Source organism: Peromyscus leucopus, chromosome 12 (assembly GCF_004664715.2).
Source record: "Peromyscus leucopus breed LL Stock chromosome 12, UCI_PerLeu_2.1, whole genome shotgun sequence".
Taxonomy (NCBI): domain Eukaryota; kingdom Metazoa; phylum Chordata; class Mammalia; order Rodentia; family Cricetidae; genus Peromyscus; species Peromyscus leucopus.
Genome location: NC_051073.1, coordinates 54,239,731 through 54,264,960, shown reverse-complemented (window position 1 = coordinate 54,264,960; position 25,230 = coordinate 54,239,731). Strand labels below are relative to the sequence as shown.

Here is a 25,230-nt window from a genome sequence, read left to right as displayed (position 1 = left end):
CTAGTCACCAAGGGAGAGAACTCTCTGTGCTATGAGCACATGATGGAGGTGAGAATTAATGCATTTAGGCCTACTCACAGAGAAGAAATAGCAGCTTCTGTAAGAAGTCCTCCTTTAAAGGATGAAATGTTAAAAGCCAGGTCTTAGCCGCTATATATTTTTTTCCATATGCAAAAAACGTTTGCTAATGAATGATCGTCATGTGACTGTTTTTGTTATATAAACAGGAGGAAAAAACATTGCCCCATAAAAAAATAAAAAACCCAAATGACAAATGTAGATTTGATTATATAAAAACTCTCAGTTTAATCCTTTCCAAAAGATTTAATTATTTCAACACAAAGCACTGCTGAGCTTTCACAATAGCTTATGTTTCTCAGCCCCCAATGATGCTTCCAGTTACAGACTTCTGATTCTCCATGCCTGGTCCTTCTCTGAAGACACCTCTATACATTTAAATATAGGTTCTTTCAAATGCTGCAAAGGAAGAAAGAAAGACCTTGGGACTGTATCACGTGTGGCTCTTTCTTCCCTCTCTCTTGAAAACCTTAAGTAAAAGCTGTACATAGTATTCTAATGCTGCTGTCAGGATGGCTATTTTAATTGTACAAAAGAAAAGTTACTCATTGTGGTTTCCCAATCATCTGTAGCCCTTGCTTAGTATAAGGGAAGATCTCAGTCTTTAGTTTTATGATAGGGAGAAAATGAGAGACATTTGAGCAACAGTTTTATTCTGCTTTACCGCCGCCCTCACCACCCCCCACCCCCGGCATTTCTGACTTGCTCTGCTATCTTTACACTTAGCCAGTGAATAGCCTTCAATTAAAGGTGGAAGTGCTTAAGCAACTGCAGCAAATATCTGAGAGAAGGAAAACCAGGCTCAACTCACAAGAGAGCACACGAATTACAAATAGGAAAAAAAAAAATCCAACATACTCCCCCGGTGCAACATAAATACAATTTAAAAGCTTCAGGCTACTGTACAGAGGTGTCTGAAATTAAAGCTAATAAAAGTTGGTCACCTGTTACCTCTCAAAAATTTATTTACAAAGCTGATTCCTCTGACCTTCACTGATTCATTCATTTGTGGGTTTTAGTTTTTCTATTTCTTCCAGGAAAAAAAAATATTTTAAATATCTTTTATTCACAATCCTAATCCAGGGACATTGTTACAAGGTAGTCACAATTTTGATAATGCTTCCTATATACCAGGCATCACGTTAATAATTTTATATGACTACCTTGTGTAATATTTCTAAGATGTAATGAAGTTAATTTTGCATTTGGCGTGTAAGAAAATCAAATCAATTTGTTTCCAGAGGGCTTGTCTTGATTGGGAGGGTAGGTTCTTGGGGTCTTGATTAAAGAATTGAAAAGCCGCACACAAGTGGCAAAGCAGCAAAAGTTTTATTTAAAAAGAAAGTGAAAGATATACTGTGAGCAGCACAGCACTTGAGTTTGAGTCATCCAGACAGTGATTATTGCTTGGGGCTTCCTTTAATGGTCTCCAAGAGAAAGAAGAGGTAGCTGTTAAAAGCCATAGCGTGTGTAATTTTCCAGTCTTTTCAACAGTCTTGGGTTATATAAGCCTTGCTTTCCTGTGCATTTCCATGATGCATCTGATTTTAATCATATGCACACACAATTATGCACAGGCCTAAGATGGTAAATAAAAAATTTCCCCTAAAGTTTCAGTGAGAGAAGAGTTTGTCTTACTTTGCATGGACCCAGGCAAATTATTTCACTGCTTGAAGGGGAATACACATGCAGCTCAAGGTAGGTAAGGGTCCTAGGTGCCTAGGTACACTGTTAGGAGAGAGGTGTGTGTATAGCCCAAACCAAGTAGAGTCCCAGATTGCAAAACTATCTCTATGCTTGCCTACCTCAAAATGAAAGCTAAATGCCTAGTGAAGCAGGAATCCAGGATTCAAGACCAGTTCTAAAGCCCAGTGTCTAGTCACTAAATTATACATTGTAAATATATATTTAAGGAGGTGTGGTCTACTTGCTTCACAAGTGTCAGAGTTAATCCTTTGCATGAACCATTTATCATACTCACAGATTTTATGCTAGATGCTTCTTATGTTTACGAACATATATTAGCGAAACAACCACAAGACCCTGTGGTCTACCTCAGGCAAAGATGCCAGCTAATTAAGTTTTCTTCTCAATAGAATAAGTTTATGCTACTGGAGTTTGTTAAAATCTTATAACATAGGAATATCTCTGTCATCTCTCTCTCTCTCTCTCTCTCTCTCTCTCTCTCTCTCTCTCTCTTGTGTGTGTGTGTGTGTGTGTGTGTGTGTGTGTGTGTTTAGTCTCTAAGTCCCAAGTTGCTATTATGACATATGCTAGACCAAATACAACTGAACAATCAAGGGACATATTCTATGAGCCTGACATCAAAGTCAATCATATCACCATACAATCACAATGATTTTGTTTTCCTTTTGTGCCTTTGGAAAAAATTACCAAAACATATATTCCTGATGATTGCTATTCTGAATTGAGTGGGACACAATTTCAAAGTGGTTTTAATTTGCATTTCCCTAATGGCTAAGGATGCTGAACACTTTTGCAGAAATTTATTGTCCATTTGGTTTTCTTCTTTTAAGAACCATCTGGTCTGTTCAAGATTAATGGCCCATTTGTGATCAAGTGGTTTGGAGTAACAGTATTTAATCTTTGCAGCTCTTTATATATTCTACAGATTAGTCCCCTCTCTGACACATATTGGGTCTCTTAATTAAGTCTACTATTGCTTCCACAAAACACCATGACCAAAAAGCATGCTTGAGAGGAAACAGTTTATTTCCTCTTTTCAGACACCTCTAGTTTGTGTGTCAAGTTGACATAAGACTAGCCAGCATAACTGACCCCTTGTCAACTTGACACATAAACACATCACTATTAAGCCATAACCTTTCCTTTCTTATTCATCCCCAAGATCTCACATTAAAAACATAAATAACATAGCACAGTCATAATCTGAACCAAGAACAACCAAACTCCAACAATATAAATAACTCAATGTCCAGTTGTCTGGGATTCACTCATGATCTTCTGGGCTCCTCAGAGGAGCTTGCGTCACTTCTCAAGCTCTGTCCTCTGCAGCACACATTGTCTTCTAGGCTCCAGATGGCCCTACTCCACTCCTGTAGCTGTTCTTGGTGGACATCCCATGGTACTGGCATCTTCAAAATACTGGGTTCTTCTGTTGCAATTAGGCTGCACTTTCACCAATATCTTCTCATGGGCTCTCTTCATGTTGCCAAGCCTCAACTTCTCTGCATGACCCCTTCAGTCAACTACCACTTAGGCCACCTTCGTCAGTGTCCTCTCCTGGCCTCTCACAGGGCCAAGCCTCAGCTCTCCATGTCCCCTTCATGCCTTCAAAACTAGTAGCACCTGGGTGTTACATTCCCAAGCTCAGCTACCAGTGTGAGGTACAACCTTAGCCACCTCTAGACACACCTTCTGTGTGCTGACTCTCAGAAAACACTTCCCAGAAGATTTCACCTCAACAATGCCAGTCTCTCCTTAATTACCTCTAAATTCTCAGTTCCTGCCAACCAGCATCGAGTATCCTAGTAAAGCAAAGGTTGCACTTTAGTAGTTCTGGTTTCTTGCTAATCATAGTTAATTCTTCAGACCCTATGACAATATCTTAAATCAAAATAGCAAATGGTCCTGACAGTCTATAAACTTCCTTTTGCAACTTCACAAGCGCCTCCAACCTCTGCTCTGCCTTCAACATTCTTATCTCCCAAATTCCCACAGGGCATCACACTGAGATCTCAACACTCAATGGCTTTTCTAGCCCTAAGTTCCAAAGTCCTTTCATAATTCTCCCAAAAACATGGCCAGGCCTGTCACAGCAATATTCCACCATGGTGGCACCAACTTGTTTTAGTTAGGGTTACTATTGCTGTGACAAAGCACCAAGACCAAAAAGCAAGTTGGGGAGGAAAGGGTTTATTTTACTTAGCGTTCCATATCACTGTTCATCAAAGGAAGTCAAACAGGGGTAGATCCTGCAGGCAGGAGCCATGACGGGTGCAGCTTACTGGCTTGCTTACCATGGCTTGCTCAGCCTGCTTTCTTATAGTACCCAAGACCACCAGCCCAGGGATGGCACCACCCATCATGGGCTGGGCCCTCCCTCTTTGATCACTAATGGAGAAAAAATGCCTTGCAGCTGGATCTCATGGAGTTATTCCCTCAGTGGAGGCTATGTCTTCTCTGATGACTCTAGCTTGTATCAAGTTGACACATAAAACCAGCCATGATACAAACATTGATTTCTAATTTTACTGCATCATTATTAGAGACTTGTGAGACTCAGAAAAACAAATACTATGTAACTTTTCTTCAATCACTTGTTCTTGCCCCCATATACATATATATGCATATATGTTTGTATATATACATACATACATGCATATGCATTTATGTGTGTGTGTGTGTGTGTGTGTGTGTGTGTGTGTGTGTGTGTGCCTGCACCCATTGGTGGTGAGTTTTGTCAATTTAACACAACCTAGAACCACCTAGAAAAAGAGTCTTAATGAGGAATTGTCAGCACAGAGTTGATTTATGGGCATGTCTATGGATGGTTATTCTAAATAAATACCCAGCCCACCTTGGGTGACACTGTTTCTTGGCTAGAGGGCCTAGAAGTGTATAGGCATGGAGAAATAGCACTGGGCACAATGAGCAATTATACATTCAGTTCTCGCTGATCTTGACTGTGAATGTGGTGTGACTCTTTGAAGCACCTTCTTTAACTTTCCCACAATGATGAAGTGTAACCTGGAACTATAAGCTGAAATACATCCCTTTACTTCCCTAAATTGCCTTATTCATCTATTTATTTTTATGTTCAACTCAATTATCTCTTCTAACACACTCAAGACCTTCTGCCTAGGCTGTACTGCTAGCCACTGTAAGCCAAATTTTTCATTCTTACAGGAGAATGTGAAGAAAAGAGCAATGGAATACATATGACATGACCAGAAGTGGAAACTGTTTGGAAGGATAAAGGGGACCAGACATGGTGGGACAGCAGTAGAGGTCAGGAGTCAGTGGGTTAGGAAAATGGGGGAGAGTAAAAAAGAAAAGGAAAACATTTTGATACATGGGTATGAAAGTATGGTAATGAAGTCCACTACTTAGTGTGCTAATTTAATAAATAACAACAAAGGGAACATGTTTTCACACATATAGAACCATTATACCTTCTCTAAATGATTTATCCTAGAACTAGAAAATTACCACCTGCTATACATATTCTTTTAAATGGTGAACTCCCTGGAATATGGAGATCTCTAACAAAAAGTAGTCCTACCAAGTCAGAGGAATCACAGGTTCAGAATCTAGGTCTTCTGATGCCTTGCACTGGTAAATGGAGCTGCCCATAGATAACACTGTGTGCTTATATGGGTCAGGTCTTATTTTCTATTCAGAGACACACATTATCACACTATTTTCCAGAAAGTTTCCCCAGTTGGCCTTGAAAACAATTCCCATACTATAAATATGTTCCATGAACTCCCTTCCTTCCTTTATTTATTTGTTTGTTATTTTTATGAAGAAGTGGTTATGTAATAAGGAGACCTGCAAAATGCCTCACATAGAACCGTTTCACTATGGGAAAGCTGAGGATATATACAAGCCATGTTAGAAACATTGTTTTAGTAAAGTATAATTTGGTACCTTCATAAGAATGATCAATGCAGAAGTCCTGAGGCTTTGTGTTGATTATGTAACATACTTTCCTTAAATAATTCCTGAGGCTTTGTTCTCATCTTCTAGTGGGGACACAGGGAGAGAAATAAAATCCTGCAGGTATGAAAGATACCAAGGAAAGCCAAAAATATAATGGGAGACTCATTTTTTCCCCCAGCAGCTGCAGTGTTTACCAGCAAAGCTGCAGAGGAAATAGAGTTCTGGAGAACAAAATAAGCATGCTCAGTACAGTGTTCCCTCAGGCAATTTCTAGGAATATCCCATACAGTTTCATAATCTCCATAGGAGCAAATATAGGTTGTGACGCTCTTGATGAGAAATGTTACCCCACTAATTCAAACAATATTATTTTATACTACCTTATCCAGAATTTTGCAGGGAATTTGCTTTCATATCCTGCATCACATACACAATTATTAAACTCAAATGTGGGAATGTCAGATTTCTAGGATACTTGACTTACATGATTAAGGATCTGAAAACAGGTCCTTCACAGTCCTGGAAAAGAAGACAGATAGTCAGGACAGCTGTGCAGGTGGGAAACTTGTGACAAGTGGCAAAGACAAAAGTGATGTACTCAATTAGGCCAAGACAGCAAGGTATCTTTGAGTTCTGTCTTTAGTCCTCAGAGAAGAGGATAAATACCTATGTCTCTTATAGTTGATGTTCAATTTTGACTGGGAACTATAATTCATCAGAAAATTTAAAAAAAAAGTGGAGAAACAAATGGAAGGTGAATCTTACAGTCATTTGTGACTTGCCAATCAAAAACTACAGTGAAGGAAGAGGGTTTTCATGCAATGGTCATTATCTCAAAACACCAGAGACCTTTAGAAAACATCAAATCCAGTCTCCAATTTTTAGACAGATGTGCCTGTATGTAAAAGTTGTACAGTTTGCTTTTTAATGATGTTCCTGTCAGAGTCATTACTGGTAGCTGCCACTGCAGATACTACTGAGTTTGCCTGGCTTGTGAAGTTCAGGCCAGGTCAACCAACCTTTGATGATGTAGCAGCTGTGCCACCTGAAACATACATGTGTCATGGCTGGATGACTAGCTAGGACAGGGCTACAGCAATGTGAGCACTCTTTGTTGTAACTTGCCTCATTTTCCCCAACATTGTACTGGACAGAACCCAAATTTATGACCTCAAAGTCATTCCAAGGAACTAGAAAATGAGGGAAAGTGCATAGATATTTCCTAGGTATAAGAGACCTTCCCTCAGCCTCCAAAAACATAATAAACGATAAGTTGAGAAAACCATTCTAAAGTGCCTTCAAAGTTAACAGCCCACACATTAATCCCTCCAGGAAGCAGATGGACGAAAGGATGGGGTCCATAACTCACAGAGAACAAACAAGACCAATGTAAGAAATACCCAAGCAGACAGCTAGCTTGGGAGCCAAGGATAAAATGTTAATGTGTTTATCTTTGCTTATGCATTGCTTTGGACAATGTGAGGCATTTGAAACATTTTAATAGAGGGTGTTAAATGAGAGAAGATGGGATTCCATTTGGAAAATATATGCACCCATGGGAAATGCTGCATCTCTCTTTTCTCACTCATTACCATGTCGGTGGAACGCGTTAATGTTCTTGTAAGTCTAGTACAAGTGAAATGTCCCTATTGTCTCCATGAGGATCTATGAACTAAGATATATTTTAAACCACTTTAATAATCTGATTGGATGAAAGATAGAGGATGTAAAAGTTTTAATGTGTCAATGCTAGATTTAGGTGTCAGGGACAGTCATAAAACATGACATTTACAAATGTGAATGTCTTGATCCCAAATAATGTCATCAGCAAACCATATTCCTGTTCGGCTGACAAGTTTTCTTCTTCACAATGTTTTAGGGCACTCAACAACATTTATAATAATTTACTCTAGTTCTGAATCTTGCTCACTTAGATAGCTGTTTTCCCTTAAATGTATGGCATCAGCTGGCTCATAACTGAAACCTGAAACTCAGAAAGCTGTCAGAGAGGCCAGCATAAGGCACAGCATCATGGTGTACAACCTCATGTAAAGGTACAAATGGGCTGACTGAGTATTACATTCTGTAGCATTTCTTTGATAATACTGTATGTACATTAAATACGTTGGAGATTTTCTTTGAAACCTAAGCCTTGGCTACTCTGAGCATACATTTAATTTGCATGACAGGGGGAAAGGCTGCTATTATTTTCTGTCAGCCTCTAATCATTAGGGCAAACATCTAAAAATCTCCTTTCAAGTTGAGCCACTTGGGGTATTTCACCCAGAGGAGGAAGTGATGGCTGTATAATTAAGAGAAGAAAGCATTAGCAAAGGGCTAGGAGAGCAAGGCAGTCACAAGTAGCCTTGACTCTATTTCTGTATAATTTTACCTATGGTGCTGAAGATTCGGTAATTTGTCCACTCTCTCATCACACAGGCTATGGGAAGGTTTACCACGTTAGGAACGAGCTATAGTTGCTAGTGTGACCAGTGCCAGGAAGTTTGACTCATGGAAGTCAAGGGCTCTCAGCAACCACATCTCTCACAGCCTGGTATTTTCCAGAGGAGAAGTGCAGCCTCCTTCTGAGGCCACTGCATGAGGAAATAGAGTACCAGACAGATGGAGCGGATTGCCCTTTCCCCATGGGTTGTAAAGAAAGAGACATGGGCTGAAAATAAAGAATATTCTGGACAGCCACCAGGCTTGGTTCTCAGTCCATCTGGAGCTGCTGGAATGGAGAAAAGCACAAGAGCCCTGCTAGCTGCAGCAGTGCGTCTCTGGTTCAGCCCGTGGCTTATGAAGAAGCCATTCTGCCAGGCACCTTTGTTCAGACAAAGTGAGGAAGACCCAGGGGCTGGTTGTGCCAGTACCTGCCATCCCAGATTGCCTCTTCCGGGATCCCTGTTTTGTTTCTGCCCCCAATGCCTGTTTTAGGACAGAAATGATGGACAGACTGGAAAAGTGGCTGGCTCTCTTCCCATCTCAGTCCACAAAAGGAACTCTCCTTTCATGTTCTGCAGGTTTCCAGTTGAGACCTATGGTTGAAAAGCTACTACCTGGCTGACCACTAGGGCAGTACCTAATACAGAGCGGAGACAGAGTCTAACCAGAGATACTCCTGCTCCTTCCCAGAAGGTCTGCTGGTTCTGACCTATGGCAGAGGCATCTGCTTGCAGGGTCCCCCACCCCTTACCTTTCCCACAGTCAAATCTTTTTCCGATATGAGCCCGGATTGCCAGTAGAAGTTAAAACCATCTCTCGCAGGAAGGGTCAGTGCACACATCATGTTACATAAGCGCAGCACAGTGAGATGGATACAAACACAGCCACAGAGGGTCAGGCTGCCTCACAAATCATTTGCTGAAGTGCTCCGGCCCCACAGTGTGTTACCAGGAGGCTGCTTTTTTTGTGAGAATTGATCAACTCTCCTAAGCACAGGTGTTGTGCATGTTTATGTGTGAGCCTGGGAGCCAGGTGGGCAAGATTTTGATAGGCAGTGTTTGTTTCCTAAGGACATGGTGCTTTGAATAAAACATCACAGCGGGGGCGCAGAAGCACAAGAAGAGGAATCTTTGACATTTTCTCCATAACATGCCTAGGGCTCTGAGCAAACAGGTGGGACCCGAGGCCCCTCAATGTCTAACTTTACATTTAGCTCAAGATTAATGAGAGATTCGCCCCATTTGATATTCATGGGTTGAAGCAGAGATGGTGTGCTCCCTCTCATACACCCTATATCCTGCCTTTGAGTTTCAGAAAGGGTATGGGGGACGGGCAAGAACTCCTACTTCATCATAGACAAACAGGGAAAGGAAACTTGGTGCAGGCGGCAAATAGGCTTGGGTAAGAAGATCCATTTTCCACTGAAAAATTGCTTAAGCTTTTCTGGTTATAGATACGAATGTTATCAGTGTTATTTAGAAAAGTGCCTCAAAACCAGACAGTCAAATTCTTTATTATATAATATTGGAACTGAAAACCAAACTCCCACATGCTCTCCACAACTGTGACATTTCTACTTCTGTGCTCAACGTAACTGCCCATACACCCAGGCTTTCTGATCTCTGGTGACTCCCTGGTTACTATCTTGGCAGCTGTTTAGTTCAGTCCATAAGGCAACATCTCACATGTCAGTGACAGTGTGGTTTGAAATATCAAGGCTCTCCACAAGTCGTCCCTATACAATCAGTGGAGCTCATTATCAAGTCAATAATTTCACACTTTGGCTTCGTGAAATTGGTCCACAGAATAATCACCCTGGCAAGCCTCAGTTACCCGACCAATGAATGAGCACAAAGGATTAGCAACACCAGAGTTGAGGTAGGGACCAAATAAGGCAAAGACATCCCTAGTTTGTAAACTATATAATGTAATGTTACCTAGCACAGTGTTATTATGAATTATTAAGATTTATTATTATTATTATTATTATTATTATTATTATTATTATTATTATTATTTCTTGCCACTTTTCAACTACTGTGTCTTCTTTCATTCTTGAACAGTAATTTGCCTCACCAAGCAAAGCCTCACAGGAGGAATTTTAACTCAAATTTATCAATTCCAGGTTCTCATTTTTGGTGCTTTATTTTTTTTAACCCCCAAACCCTTCCCAACCTTATTTACCTCTCTGGAATTCTTCAACCTATTTAGAATTTCAAAAAGTGTCTACTCTCCAAGCTATATTTAACCTTTGCAGCAACTACTTTATTTTTCCCCACTAGGAATAATTTTGGAAAAATTATAATTGGAATGAATTAATTCATGATGGTAACTGTTAGTTTAGAAGAAAATAATATGAACATGCCATGTTCTGTCAAAAATGGCTTGTGGCAAGCTTTGAACAGAAACAATGCAAAGAAAACAGTTCTAAAACCTCCCACTCACTCCATTCTTTTTCTAAATATTCTCTCTCTTGGGCCCTTGAGCAGGGTTAAGAATCAGCTTTTATAACCATCATTGTATTCTACACATCTTTCAGTCTTCCTATTTCTATTAAAGTCTACCTCCTTCTTCCACACAAAGAATACCATATACCTTAAGCATATACGCTTAAGTAGGAAAGCATGGCCAGGAAAGTATTAAGGAATAAGAAGTTGATACAAATACCATAGTTATCTTCCTTTTTTCTAATTCCCAAGATAAAATGACATGAGCTGACCAGTCAGTCACCTTGAAAACGTGAGAGTAAAGGAAGGGGAGCATCTCTCACTCTCCCACATCACCACATGACAGACAATATGAGACCCGAGGCATCGAAGCAGACCGATGACTCTTGGCAGCAAACACTTGCAAGGAAACACATATAGACAAAATGGTTTGCACCAGAACTCACTGTGTCACACTGCAGTTTCCGTGAAGAGGTTTTTAATTTTCTTCTCTTTTTATTTCTTTCCTCTTAAATTTTGTTTTATTGGGAGAGGTGTAGAGAGGAGGGTGGATGTGAAGGGATGTAGAAATAAATGAGATCAAGATACTTGATGAAAAAGACACAGAATAAATAAAGAAATAGAAAAAAATAAAATGTGAGAGTAACTATTATGGCACTCTGTAGAGTCAATACAAGGGACTGCTCTCCATCATCATCTTAGTTTCATTTCTCTTCACACTGTTCATGCATATTGCAATCCTTTTCCATTTTGTCGGTGCTCAGTGTGACCTTGGTTTGCATTGTCATTAAGTATAGTGTGCAAGACATTATCTCTGAACCCTTGTACTTCTAACTTCTGTACATTTACACATTATTTCTCTTGGCCTTAAAATATTTTCTGCTTTTTATGCCAAGAACTTCTCATTCATAACAAACCTTTCATGGATAAAGTACTCATAATTATAAGGCTTAGGCAATATTTTTTACATTTGTTTTTAAAAAACAATAATGCAACAAAAAAAAAAAGACTGTTTTGATTTTCTATGAAATAATTTGTAGCCTCTACACTTATGTCATGGTGGAGAACTAAATTTTTTTTTTTGGTTTTTCGAGACAGGGTTTCTCTGTGTAGCTTTGCGCCCTTCCTGGAACTCACTTGGTAGCCCAGGCTGGCCTCGAACTCACAGAGATCTGCCTGGCTCTGCCTCCCAAGTGCTGGGATTAAAGGCGTGCGCCACAGGAGAACTAAATTTTTAAAGACTTAGCTAGTGGGTAGGGTGGGTTTTAGTAGCTTCAAGGAACACAAGCAGAACTTTTATCTACTCCAAGAGTTATAACTAACAGTCCCCTCAGTAAAGAAAAGCATAAGCTTTGGAATATACAAACAGGGAAAGAAACACTTCTATTTTCTCTGGTAAAGTCTTAGGGTGCAGCTCACTTCCAGTACTTGGAATTCACCCAGTTGCTATTTGTCACCTACCCGAGGTAACCTAATATTTTTGAGCCTCCCTCTGCTCCATACTCTGCTATCTGCCAAATAGAACCATCTGCTCTGTTTGGACATTATCAAAACCCTATTTTGTAAGTATGAGAAATTAAAAAGATATTTTGAGGCTATAAAGGGAAGATAGCAGTTGCCTCCTTCCCATCAACATCTGGAAGCTTATCCAGATTAACAAAAACAAATACCAAACAGCTGGACTAAGAATCTGGGAATAGGAGCAGCTGAAGAAGCTGCTGAGTTGCTAAGGAAAGGAAGCCTCAGTGAGCAGAGTCAGAATAGTACCGTTTGCACTTATTTAGCAAGGCAATGACCCGTCCATAGAACCAGCCACTTGACATCCCACAGAGAGTGTATCTATTGCTGAAGCGGCAATAATGGACAGACTCAGCTGGTCACAAATGCCCCTGCTGGCATCTGGAAACTTTGTCCTCTTTTAAAGCAGCCTACACATTTGGATTACAGAGTCATTCTGAACATTTAATAAAAATGGGGGGGGGGAGACTATCATTTAATATACTTTCTTTTTAGATAGACTTAACATAGACTTTTGGCATTCAACTGTCCATAGCATATGCATTACCATAAGAAAGGATCCATTGCCCAGTGGTACAGGAGTAGTGGGCTGCATAACATTTCTTTGTTCAGTGGCTACTGTCTTTGAGGCATTTAGAATAGTCTAGCCCAAATTAACTGTCCTTTTTGATGGTAGTAACTGTCTATGTTTCTGAAGACCATTGTATTGTAAATCTGACAGCCTGGGGTAGTGCCAGGGACTCAGAGGACCACTCAAGAATGTGATAATGATAACATAGGACTCAAAGGCTCCAAAGAGTAAGTCTTATGAGCACACAAACCTTTGGCCAGCACAGGAAAATGTCAGCCAAATCTTGAGGGACTGTGCTAAGGGAGGCTTCAGGCACTTTTAGGTAGAAACTTCTCGTGTTGGATTAAAACAGGATGAGTATTTTTATTCTTTTTCTTTGTAATTGTTTGTGTTGTTTTGGAAGGTAGCCATTGGCAGAATAATAAAAACAACACCATACATTTTGAATGTATCATTCAAAACTTTTCTTAATATATTTTTACTTACTTACATGGGGAGGTAGGGAAACTCATGTGTCCCACAATGTTCCTATGGGAATCAAAGAAAAAATTATGGAAGATGATGTGGGTCCTGGGGATCAAACTCAGTTCTTAAGACATGGAAGCAAGCACCTTTACCCATGGAGCCATCTTTCTGATATTGAGTGTATCATTCTTTTTTTTTTTTTTTTTTTTTTTTTTTTGGTTTTTTCGAGACAGGGTTTCTCTGTGTAGCTTTGCGCCTTTCCTGGAGCTCACTTGGTAGCCCAGGCTGGCCTCGAACTCACAAAGATCCGCCTGCCTCTGCCTCCCGAGTGCTGGGATTAAAGGCGTGCGCCACCACGCCCGGCTGAGTGTATCATTCTTATATGCAGGCTCACTCCAAGTTTTCTGACTTTGCAACATTCCAAAAATACCTGCTTTATTTGGTATCACATCTAGCACTGTTTGGGTTTGTACATACATTTTATACCTGTTGTTCCAAATGACATCATCCCGCCACCATTATGTTGTTTGGATCATTTCATGTATAAAGAGCTGCATTGATAGTTGTAATGAACCTTTTCCTATATTCTGCTTATCCTGAGACTCAAGGGACCTGTGGCTTCCAAACTTTTTCTAGTCACCATGAAATGTGTGCCTATTTGGAATCTTGTTCCTACAGAGCCCACTTCAGAGGCTGAAGTCTCGTATTTAATAGATGGGCTCAACAGGAGTGAAGAGCAACACCTGTGGAAAGAGATCATTTCTGCCAGTTGTTTCACTCTACTACAAGGCCTAATGCATCAGAGACCCAAATCACAGCTTCAAAACAGCTGGCAACATCTGTTCTCAACAACAAATAATTACAGAAGACCTATATTTTACCAAGACTATTACAAACATGTTATGGTGACAAAATTTCATCTAGAGAACTTCTCTTGGAAGCCCAAGAGTTAATTGTTTCTAAACATCTTGGTGGAACTTATTTAGCTCATGGTTGTAAATGTTCACATTGTAGACATATTTTATTATAGGCATAAAATACAAAGACATTGACTAAAGGGCAGAACATATTGGCATAGTTCTGCCCAGTATTATTGAAGATCTCAATACCTACCTTTAGGGTGATGTATTGCTAAGGCCAGTATTAAACATTAATTTTGTATGATAACAATCACTTATGCTTTTTGGTACTATTAGAATCTAATAACAAATACCACATACCAAAATTCGAAAAACTATAAATAGAATGCTACCAGCATGAAATGCAGGGAATATTTAATCATGTAATTAGAGGAAGGGTTAAGCCAGCACTGTTTCACTAGTTTGTTTTAGCATACAATAAATAATAGTTACAATTAGAGAACTTTTTAAAGTTTATGGGTCTCCCCAGTCATTCTTTTATTTGACCCCATTGTCATTTCCGTAATGTTGCCTAGTATCAAGCTTGTCCATTACTCCAATAGCTAGAAAAGGAAACAAAGTCTCAGAGAGATTAAATAACATGATGTTAATCTGTTCACTGAGGATTCAAAAGCAAACACAAAATATAAATTTGTTACACTGCGAATGAGCAGGGTGAGATGACGACAGTCCCCTGGTGTTCCGTTGAACATACTGCGCTGCATTTTCCTGTCCTGCCATCCATCCTGGAAACTCCTACATCATGTAGCAAAACACATTTTTGTGGCATTCTCGGAAGCAAAATGCCAAGCAGGATGGAAGTTTGATGTTTCACAAGATGGCATTTGTGTGTTGCTTGTATATTTGTATTCTATTGTTGACTTTAGGGATCATATTTACTAAAGTTAAACGCTGCTCAAAAAGCACCCCATATGCTTCTGGACCCAGTTTTTTTTATAGTTACATATACCAATGATGCAGTTCCTTTTATCTCTGTCTGTATCTAAGTAAACTTGGACACTAAGGAGCTGAGAAGACATTCTGTTTGTTGTTGTTGTTGTTTGGGTTTTCCAGCTAGTGCCTCATTACTTCACCAAACTGGCTCAGGATTCATGATGCTCTTGCATCAGCTCCTGAGTCCTGGTAGGCATGCATTTTACTGCTCAACACCCCATCATAATATATACACCATACTTTAACTTTGAATTCATAGAAATAAGTAAAATCAGTTCCATCAGGATTGAGATTTTGAGAGCTGGGAAAAGCTCTATGGCAGAGCACCTGCCTAGTATGTGCCAAGGTTCTGAGTTCAATCCTCAGTACTGATTTTAAAAAAAAGCCAGGTGTTGTGGTGTAAATAGGAAGACCTGTAAACAGGAGTCCAAATTCATCTTCCTAGGCATGTACTGGAGTTGAAGCCAGCCTGGAGTAATTTAAACCCTGTCTCAAAAACAAAGCAAAAAATGTCACAACAAGAAAAGCATAGTATTTTACATTTTATACAAGTAATAAAAACAAATTATTTGAGATTGTGGAAATGGGCCATTTGACAACTCTTGGTCCTATACTGGAATTATTTTCCCTTGGTTCATTGTCCTGTTCATTAGGCATCACCCAAGGCTGAGGGGAAGGTGGGGCAGGATCAAGCCATTCACAGATAGGTTAGATGGTTTCACAGGCCTGAAGTTATTTTAAAGCAACATTTACTAACAGAGAAGAATTAATGCTGATGGAACGGCCAATGTTGAAACTTTCCACTCATGACCATTCTTCATTTTGTAAAAAGTAAGATTCTCTGAGTTAAGCAGTAGAAACTGACTGGCTAATTTGATATAAGAAGGGGGTGATTAATAGTGGAGAATATGGATGCTGTTAAATCATACACTCAAATAGACATTAAGTCCTTATCTTGGAAAACAGAGGTGAAGCATCTCTAGAGATCCAGAATTGCTGGAACTAGTGAAAACTAGTAGTGGACCTTTTGTGGTATGTCTTAACTATTTCTGCATAGCAAATAACATTTACAAGCATTTAGAGTAAGCAAATAAATAAGCATATAAGTAAGCAAATAACATTTAGAAGCAAATAGCATTTAGAAGCATGAACAAGAGTTATTCTTTATTTCTCATGCAAGTGTCATTCAGCTCATGTAGGCTGGATTTTATTATGAGGCTTGTCTTAGTTGGGCTTTATATCGCTATGAAAAGATGCCTCGACCACTGCAACTCTTAATAAGGAAAACATTTAATTGAGGCTAGCATACAGTTTCAGAGGTTTAGTCCATTATTGTCATGGCTGGAAGCATGGCAGTATGTAGGCAGAGATGGTGCTGCAGGAGCTGAGAGTTCTACATCTGGATCAACAGGCAGCAGGAAGAGAGAGTAAGCCACTGGGCCTGGCTTGAGCTTCTAGGACCTCAAAGCCCACCCTCCACAAACCTGCTTCCTCCAACAAAACCCACATCTGCTCCAAAAAGGCCACATCTCTCCAATGCCACTCCCTATAAGTATGGGGACCATTTTTATTCAAACCACCACAAAGCTTTGTTCCTTGCCTCACCAGATTTAATGGATAAAATAAAATAGAGGATAACCTATTAAAATTGAGGTAAACAACAAATATATTTAGTATAATTATGTCTCACACAATATTTTAAATGCAATTATATATTTTAAGGGGTATTTACTGCTTATCTGAAAATCATGTTTAATTAGGAACCCTACCCCCCTTTTACAGTTCTTTCAGCTGTCCCTTTTTCTCTTGGTATTAAAGAGGCTTAGCTGAGCGTTTTCTTACAGCAGTAGCAAATCCAGAAGTACAAGTGAGTCCAGGTATGCTAGCAGCTCTCACAACTCTGCTTGTGAGCTAGATATTGCTATTCTATGAGCAAAAGCAATGACATGGTCCAGAGATGGAAAAAATGTGTGTTATCTACTACAGGAAGACATAGACATGGAAAATACAGAGTGTAGAAAATTAGAATTTGCAGATTATTGATAATTTGCCACAATTTAAACCATTTATATCCTCTCTTGGGTCATTTCTAATAAGAACCATGTTTCAAGGCAAGAAAATCTAGATGTTCCAGAAGCCATGTGTCCAAAGGAGAATGGGTCAACTGACTGAAATTCCTAAGTCAACAAGGGCTTTATGTGATCAGTGGTCTCCCCAAAAGATAACCAATATGTCTTACCACAAGAAAGAGGTTCTGGATACCCTTCTACATTTGCACAGGCTAGGTAGATGTCTAGTACTGGGCTGTACCCCAGCCTTTTTATTTTGAGACATGGTTTTGCTAAATTTCCAGGGTGGCTTTGAACTCTGTAGACAAAGCAGGCCTTGGTCCTCCTGTCTTAGCTTATCAAGTAGATGGGTTCTCAAGCCTGAGCATCCAGGTCTATCTGAGACATTAAATAAAATAAAACATAAAAAGGAAAGGGAATGAGTTTCTTAACTACATAAAAATATAAGACAGCTCTGGATCTGCACAAGTTGATGTCCACGGAGGCAGGAGAAAAGGCATAAGAGGAGGTTCATTAAGAACCTGGTAGCAGACACAGACTGATTATGTAATAATCATGTTAGATGCTGGTTCATTGCACAGTGAAAGGAATGGGTGCATGTAAGTTTACCTAAATCTTAGCATTATTTAAAAACCACAGTTAACTTTTAGTAAATAGTAAAAAATGTACATTGCTTTAACACAGAACTTAAGTATCTATCATTTGCCTATCTATCTGTCTGTCTATCTGTCTATCTATCTATTGATGGATCAACCTATCATCTATCCATCATCTATCCATTTCAGTAAAAGAATGTTGCCAGTGAAAATAGTTCTTATTTTTAAATTACCTCATAATAATGGAGTGTATTAATGCAGCTCATAATTATGAGGTACATAAAAGATTAACAACATGTTTTAAAGTGTTTTAATAAAGTTGCCATAGTGAGTAAGGTTTATACTTAGTATGTTTCCCAGAAAGACTAGTCTAGCTGATTTATAGCACTTTGTGGGAAAATTCTGAAAACTAAGATAGTTTTTGCATTTTGCATTGTTCACTTAACAGTTTTGAGAAAATTAACTAATATTTAAGGGATGGGGATATTTTTATTATTTCTCATACCATACATAGATTTATTAAATATCTTAAGGACTTCAATATAAAAATTAATAATTGAAAGAAAAATTTAGCGAGAAGTATTTAACTGATCCTATTTTGGAAAAGGTTTGTGCACATATACACAAAATAGATGAAACAATAAAAGAAAAATGTGTACCTATAAAGTCAAGGAATGTTAAACTTCTGCCAAAAAAAAAAAATGACAAACAAAATTAAGAGTCAGAGAATAAATTGGGGTAAATTGCACCAAGACACCAAAAGGTCACTTCCTTTCGGGCTAAGTAGCACCCATTAGTCACTAAGAAAACAAAATAATACAGACAAATTGGGGCTATTACTGAAACTGAATAGGTTGAAAACATTAAACAAATGGATGATGGTGTTGCATGTCGGAAAAGATAATAAATCTCACTAATATCTTATGAAAGAGGACTGCTATTCAGTGACCCCCAGAGAAAACAAACCATTCAGACTTGTATGATGACTCAAGAATTGAGCATAAATCAATGTTCCAATGACTTTGAAAATTAATTTATATTTGCTAGTGCAAATAAATTTATCATGCTAAACTGTACTTCCTAGGTAGTCATACCTACTGAGGATTAAGAGAAAGCAAAAACACAATGTTTCTTCACTTTTATAGAAATAAATGTAGTCTAGAGGAAGAATCATTTTAGAAAATCTTGGTTTTGGTTTGTTTTCATTAGTTATGTGATTTTTTTTAACCTATTGTATCTCCCGTGTCCACATATGTGAATCAGCGGTAATAATATGACAGATGTTTTACTTTCCAGAATTTGTATAAAGTTTTTAGGAGGAAATAGAATGGATCCTTGGAATTGCCACCTTGACGGTACTGGTGGTGTTCTAAATTTAAATTTCATGAGCTGTTACAGAAATCTAGGAATAAACTAGTAAACCATCTGATTAGGAAAGTTGTCGTGTCTCTCATAGAGAGATTCTTATACAGATCTCATACAGATATGATTCCTCAGAGGAAAAGAACAAAATAAAAACAGAAAGGAAATGCACATAGGAAGTTAAGACTTTAAAAATCTCTAGTTGAGGAACTCAGACACTGAGTCCTTCTGCTTCCTATGTTCAGAACACACACTCTGGTCTGCCATGGAGAAGTGGTTCTGTTCATGAAGAGTCAAAGATGTCAGCCAAGCATGGTGTACACATTGTAACCCCACCATTGTGAACCTTAGAGAGAGGACAAGGCAAGGTCCATTTCAACAAGCAAAACAACTGTCCTAAGTATGAAAACCAATTGTCAAAAAAATTAATGGTGAAATAGATGATTAGATAGACAGCTGGAGAAATACTGCTAAAAGCCATATCTTTATGGGCCAAATAGATGCTTGGTCTTTTGCAAGGGGAAAAAAGTCAGTGAGACGTGTTTAAGTCTGAAGAATAGGTGTAAAACTGAAGTTGTTTTTATTTTTCCAAACATTGGTTGAGGGTGAGGCAAGTATCAGCATTCAGTGGTTAAGAAAACTTGCCACCTATCTCTTAAAACTGAATAAAGTTACCAGGAAAGTCACCTAAACGTTGTGAGTTTATTTAGAGGTCTATTGGAGAAGCAATGTTGTGGCTCTCATTGAGTCTGTGACAACATACCCAACAGGCTCGGGCGGGTGGGGGGGGGACTGTGGGGGGGCGGATGTCAACAAAGATGGAGAATGACAGCAAACTCTTCCAGAATAAAAGTCGGGAGACAGGGTCGCCAGCTGAAGCTCAAGCTGAGATGAGCTACCTATGCAAAAACCTCAGACAAGGTCACTATGTGCAAAAATACCAGACGATAGATGTATGGGTTTTGTTGGTTGTTTTTAGGCTCTTTGTGGGGGGGCCTGTCACTCAGCTCCCAAATAAATCATATACGGAGGCATATTGCTTGGCTTAGTTTCTAGCCAGCTTTCCTTAACTTTAAATTATCCCATCTACCCTTTACCTCTGGGCTTTTCCCATTCTCTTACTTCTGTAAATCTTACTCTTACCCCATTGCTGGTTGTGTAGCTGGATGGCTGGCCCCTGATGTCCTCCTTCTTCTCTGGATCCTCCTTTTCAATTCTCCCTTCCTGGATTTCTCCTTCTATTTATACCCTCTGCCTGTCAGCCCTGCCTATCCTTTCTCCTGCCTTGTCATTGGCCATTCAGTTCTTTATTAGACCATGAGGTGTTTTAGACAGGCACAGTAACACAGCTTCACAGAGTTAAACAAATACAACATAAACATAAGCAACACACCTTAAAATAATATTTCACTGCACATGGCAGTTAAGGCTACACTTTCTAGCACCCACAAGTTGTTTCATTTGAGTTCTACTTTGGAAGATGTAATGCAAAGGGAGAAGGAACTGTAGCTGTAGAGATAAGCAAGAAGCAATTAGAATGAGCTCTCTGAACCATGGTAAGACACTGGCATCTAATCTTGAAGGCCATATTAACCAAGGGATATTATGCTCACTTATAGTTTACAGTATTTTTGCTCTAGTGTGGAAACTGTATGGTAGTGAGCATGGGGAGAAGGCTAGAGGCCAGATTTAATTCATTCGCAATAATTCAAGCCCCTTACACTACCCCACAAAAAAGATAGGAAAAGGAGGAAGAAGAAGAAGAAAGAAAATGTTGTGTCTGAGACAATGTGGAGTGGAGTAAGGAAAGGAAGTGCTGAATGAATTGGGGAGATATTTAAAACATGTAGTTGTCTATGTGGGGGTTATGAAAGAAAGGTGTTGTTGTTTTTGTTTGTTTTGGTTTGGTTATCTCTTTTATGCTAATATTACTGCCCAGGCCAAAACAAAACAACAGCAACAAAACAAAAACAAAAAACCCCATCTCTTTTCATAATGACAACATTCACTAAGATAATAAAACACAAGTATTTCATGAGAAAATAGATGGAACTATAACATATTTGTGAGGCATGCAATGGAGATAGGAAATGGTCAGTCAGAAACATGGCTGTGAAAATATTAGGAGAAATCTGGGCTGAAGATAATGATATGGAGTCCTCGATGATAAGACTTTATCTTCTGAAGCTACAAACAGTGTAAGTCACTCAAAACAAAACAAAACAAACAAACAAACAAAAACCCCAGCTAAACCCTTAAATACAGGCTTTTAAGAAACAAGATAAGATGAGCCCCAACATTAACATGGCCAAAAATGTAGGAAGAAAGTGTGTTTAGTTTGGTGTCCTGGAAGCCAAGAATAGAAAGTTCTGGAAGAAAGAGACTAGGAGCAATAAATTAGACATTTCAGGGGGGAAAAAAGTAGCATTACAACAAAAATTGCCAGTAGACCTAGAAATATGGGCTTTGGAGAGCTTCATTGAAGAGGTTTTTTGATGCAAGAATGCACAGTATGTTTACAAGATTGATGTGCAAATGGAGCAAGGATGATGATGTAGCATCATACAATTCCTGAAGAAATGTTAGATATTGGGTTTGAAAGTTAGTAAGAGTAATTTCTTTGGAGAGTAAAATCTTATAATATCACATGTACATTCTTATGGGGGGGTCCTGACATAAAATAGGAAAATTAATGAGGTGAGGCTAGCAGGAAGAGACCAAAATTCAAACAGAACACAGCAATACAACGTGACCCATTTCTCACTGCTCAGTACAAATGTTGAGGCATCCTAACCCTGGCATCCCAGAAATGAGTTGACTCATCTTAATCATGAGAGTCAGTATGATTTGATGACTAAAACATAATTACAATTACTCTAAATTTACTCATTAGCGTTACATTTATATTTATTTAAGTCCAAGTGACTTAAATAGCATGACAAGTGAGTGCAAAGTCCTTAATATAGCTTCATATATATTTATATAATATATACTCATATATAATATATTTGAATTACATATATATAAATTAAAAAGGAATTCTATTATTGTAATATCTGATAATAATGATAGACTTATTAAAATTTAATGATAGACCTTCTGTTTTTTTATTTGTATTCTTTCACATAACAGATTGAATCCCTTGTATTTGGTTGAACAACACATACATGTCTTACATCCTGTCACAATTTACATGTAACTAAAATGGAGCTTCGCTGGGATCTGTTAATTGCTCCAGAACTTCCTGTTACTAACTTGGGTTAGGTGCTTAGCTGGGGAGGTGCTTATAGCACTTACATTGATTGTTTGTATCTTACTTGGAGGCATTCAGAACACTTGCTTCCTCAGATGAAAATGAAGAACTATGTGGATTAAACAAAAGAATGATAAAGCATTTGGAAACTCTGAGATGTAAGGCCAGGTCTAGTTATTGATATGAACTCTGAATTGTGAGCCCAGCCATAGTTCTTGGTGGGCTCACCTTTGACAAGCCATTATCATGTTCTTCTTTGCTTCTCATGATCCTCTTTTGAAATTGGATATGACCTTCCATGTTCTTGCCCTAAGATTCTGGGGAGAACACATTGCAAGTCACTATATGAATCCAGGAAAATATCCTTTAACTCCAGTAGCTAAAGGAGGAAGAGAAACTCAAGAAAGACTGCTAAACATGGGAATCATCTGTAGTCTACTGACAGAGGGTCTGATTCTGAGTCACCACTTTCTATCCAGAGACCCTGTAACATGTCATTGTCAGAAGCATGCTAAGGTCATAAAGGCCCTCCATCAGCTTCTGTCTCTTGGCACTCAGGTGCTGCTTCCCTAAGTACCATCGATGTCTCCTCAAGGCTGTCAGGTAGTTGTTTCTTTAAGCAGAAAATGTCCCTGCTGGGCAGGAACACAGTGTCTGTAATGGGTAGGACAAGTGACAAGGAACAAAACTCTTTCATTATTGAGCTCCTTCATGTTTGCTTGTTCCCCTCCCTCAGAAATATACTTTCATGGCTGCCACAGAGGCAGCTGTATTTAAAAAGAGAAGAAAAAAGGAGAGTCACAGTCAACCCTAAGCCTGGCCATTTGTAATCAGGGAGTAGCCTCAGAGATGAAATTTGTGAGTAATTCACTTCCCACACTCCCCAGTGAAGCCTACCAGAGTGGGATCTAATGTTGCCACCCTGAACACTAATGAAGGGAGCCAGGCAGCAGTACTGCTTGCCCTTGGGGACTCATTTTTCACATCACCAAAAAGTAATTTCTGTCAATTTCAGCCATCTGGTTGACTGGATGGTGAAGATGAAATTCTGTTCAAGAAGTGTTTAAGAGTGGACTCTGCTGGGATCCAAATGCCTTTTCTAGTTTCCCTGATTCCTATCTGTGCCTTGGTTTCTTACCTGCAGATAAAAATCTTCATAGAGTGCCCAATCTTGATTACATGAAGTGATGGAAATAATATTTCTTAAGTACACAATGCATCGTGGCAGATATAATACATGTTTAGTTAAAGTTAGCTTATCATTCAATTGCTAGTAGTATTAATAATGGCAGTATTAGAAATAATGCTGTAGTATGTTTATAATGTCTATTTACTTAACTCAGTACCCATTAATTCAGTTTATATCATCTAATCTGTTATGTATATTTAGTATATAGCATATGTAGAAAATTATATGTAGAAGCATTCTATTTCATTGATTATCTTATGAATTTTATCTGTGGTGCCACATCTTACTAACACAATGCTATGACTTAACAATAAATATTGATTATCTTTCCTTTGCATTTGGAGGCTGTACTATATTCTTTGTTATGTATAAAATGACAAATTCAAGTGATGGTGGTATAAAAATTCAGTGTAAAATTATTAAGAATGTGCATACCTCTAATATTTAACAAGGCTTGTCCTTACCAGAAAGGGGCTAGCACATTTTCATTATACATATCTTAAGTACTTCCTACAGCACTCAGCTTGCCATAGTGGTAGGTATTTTCACCTTATAGATGTTTTAGGAACTCGAGAGAGATTTGGAGAGGAAATAGCAAGTGTGTAAATTAAAAGTATCCTGGCTACTTGGTGTGAAATTTCCAGTTTACTAATACAGTCTGGAGTGTGCCAACTTCAGTTTTAGATCACAGCTACAGTTTGCTTATTGTCATGATTATGTATCTGATTTCCTTCTGTCTACAGTTCCACCAAAGATCTCCAACATCTCCTCAGATGTCACTGTGAATGAGGGCAGCAATGTAACCCTGGTCTGCATGGCCAATGGCCGCCCTGAACCTGTTATCACCTGGAGACACCTTACACCAACTGGTAAGCAACTGGTTAGATTCTAAGATGCCACTTATTAGATATACAATACAATATATATACATATATATATATATATATCTTTCACCTATCTATCTACTACCTACCTAATCTATGTATAAATATTGATACATAAAGTTGTCTCTCAAAATAGATTAACTCTCAAGGGAACAACTATAATAACATTAAATAATGTTATATATATATATATATATATATATATATATATATATATGCAACAGGGAATAATGAAAGAAAGAAGTTCATCAATTTGAAAGCAGGAGTGTATGGGGGGGCTGAAGGGAGGAATGGGAGGAGAGAAAATGATATAATTATATTTAAATTAAAACATATTTTAAAATATGTAAAAATATAGCATATATCTAAAATGTATAGTATTTTGATGGTTCAATGTCTTTGAGAAATGCTTTGTAAAAATTATTTCACACCACTTTTTAAAGTCATTTTGGACCATATTTTCCTCCTTTGTGGTGGCACTATGTGAAAAAAGTAGAAACGAATGTTTCTTTGATTCCTAAATTCCTGGTCTTGGCATCTAGCTCTGTGATGGTTGCCAGGCATTAAACAGGCATTGGGGGTATTGGATCCAGATAATGACACCAAATTCAGTTAAATTCATAACATGACTTGCCAAGAATGTCTTCTGTACTCTTCCTTTCCCCCTTTGTACCAAGCTCATCTTTACTAGGTCCAAAGGCTACTGTGCTATATGAACATATTTAAGCATTTTAACAGATGATTCAGGATTAATCAGTTGCATTATCCTGTCCTATTCAAATTATGTTTTCTTATATACAAAACTATGTCTTTGCAATCTATGTATAATAGTACCTGCTATTTGATTATTCCAA

The 25,230-nt window shown here is 38.5% G+C and overlaps 1 protein-coding gene across 1 annotated transcript in view; it reads left to right on the top strand.

The window, feature by feature from the left end:
• LOC114701477 (limbic system associated membrane protein) overlaps positions 1–25,230 on the top strand; it is a 2,116,569-nt gene that overhangs the window by 1,863,066 nt on the left and 228,273 nt on the right. Inside the window, exon 5 of the mRNA XM_037209988.1 lies at positions 24,236–24,361. Within this exon, the coding sequence (XP_037065883.1) occupies positions 24,236–24,361 (126 nt within the window). The remainder of the gene's footprint in view (positions 1–24,235; positions 24,362–25,230) is intronic.